Source organism: Trichophyton rubrum (genome assembly GCF_000151425.1).
Source record: "Trichophyton rubrum CBS 118892 genomic scaffold supercont2.1, whole genome shotgun sequence".
NCBI lineage: Eukaryota > Fungi > Ascomycota > Eurotiomycetes > Onygenales > Arthrodermataceae > Trichophyton > Trichophyton rubrum.
In genome coordinates this window covers 1,174,666-1,175,543 of record NW_003456428.1, presented here as the reverse complement: position 1 = coordinate 1,175,543, position 878 = coordinate 1,174,666, and the positions used below count along the sequence as shown (strand labels likewise).

The following is an 878-nucleotide window of genomic DNA, read 5'->3' as shown; positions in this document are numbered from 1 at the left end:
GACGATACGGGGTTCTCATTCTTTTTTAAATTTTTGCTTTTGCATCTCTTTTTTGCTCTTTTGTGGTCCTCTTGAGTCGCTTGGAGCATGGAGATCCTGATTGGGCATAGCCCTACCCTCCATAAAATCAAGTGACTGAAGTGCTATGCATGAAAACTGGAAACTCAAAATGAGATCCCTGCCATGCGATCTGATTGCTTGAGGCGTTCGCTCAAGATCGATGCTTGGATGGAGCACGGGTGAATGAAGACGGCCATTCATCCATCCTATCAAAGGCGTAGGTGGGGAGAGGCGAAGAAACGGGCGGACGCTCTTCGATAACAAAACACAAGAAGTTTATATGGAGACCTCAAATTACCCAACGGTCATGGCGAAAAGGAAACGGGAAATGGCATGCGCAAAGCAGAGCACAGAGCAAAGCACAAAGCAAGAAGTGGGCTCGACCGTCAAAACAAACTCGCAAACTCACCTGTCAATCACTCCATCTGCCGTTCCAATTTTGCCTGGGCCTGTCATTAAAAGGTGGTAGACAAGGGCCAGAATCCCTCCAAGCCATGGCATTCGGCTTGATATGTCAAGAAGCTGCGAAATCACGCTAAAGATTCGATACTCCAAAACGGGCAATCGCACGATGTTACCCTTGGATCGGGAAGGGGTTGCCTCTTTAGAGTTGATACTATTGCTAGCATATGCTGGGGATGAGGTTGTTGTCGTTGACGATGATGAGGATGAGACACGAAACAACCCCAAAGCCACGAACCGAGATGCAACATAGGCTATATAGCAGTATTGCATCAGGCTGAAAAGGGTTGATAGGAGGACCGATTGGCTTCTCTGAGTCGAGTAGCTGCCAAAGTTAGATGATCGTTCCTGATCAG

The 878-nt window shown here is 47.6% G+C and overlaps 1 protein-coding gene across 1 annotated transcript in view; it reads left to right on the top strand.

Moving 5' to 3' along the window:
- Positions 1-775, top strand: part of TERG_00453 (uncharacterized protein) — a gene marked incomplete at its 3' end in the record, with an annotated part of 1,956 nt that extends 1,181 nt beyond the window's left edge. Inside the window, exon 2 of the mRNA XM_003238413.2 lies at positions 583-775. Within this exon, the coding sequence (XP_003238461.2) occupies positions 583-775 (193 nt within the window). The remainder of the gene's footprint in view (positions 1-582) is intronic.
- Between the last annotated feature and the right edge of the window lie 103 nt (positions 776-878).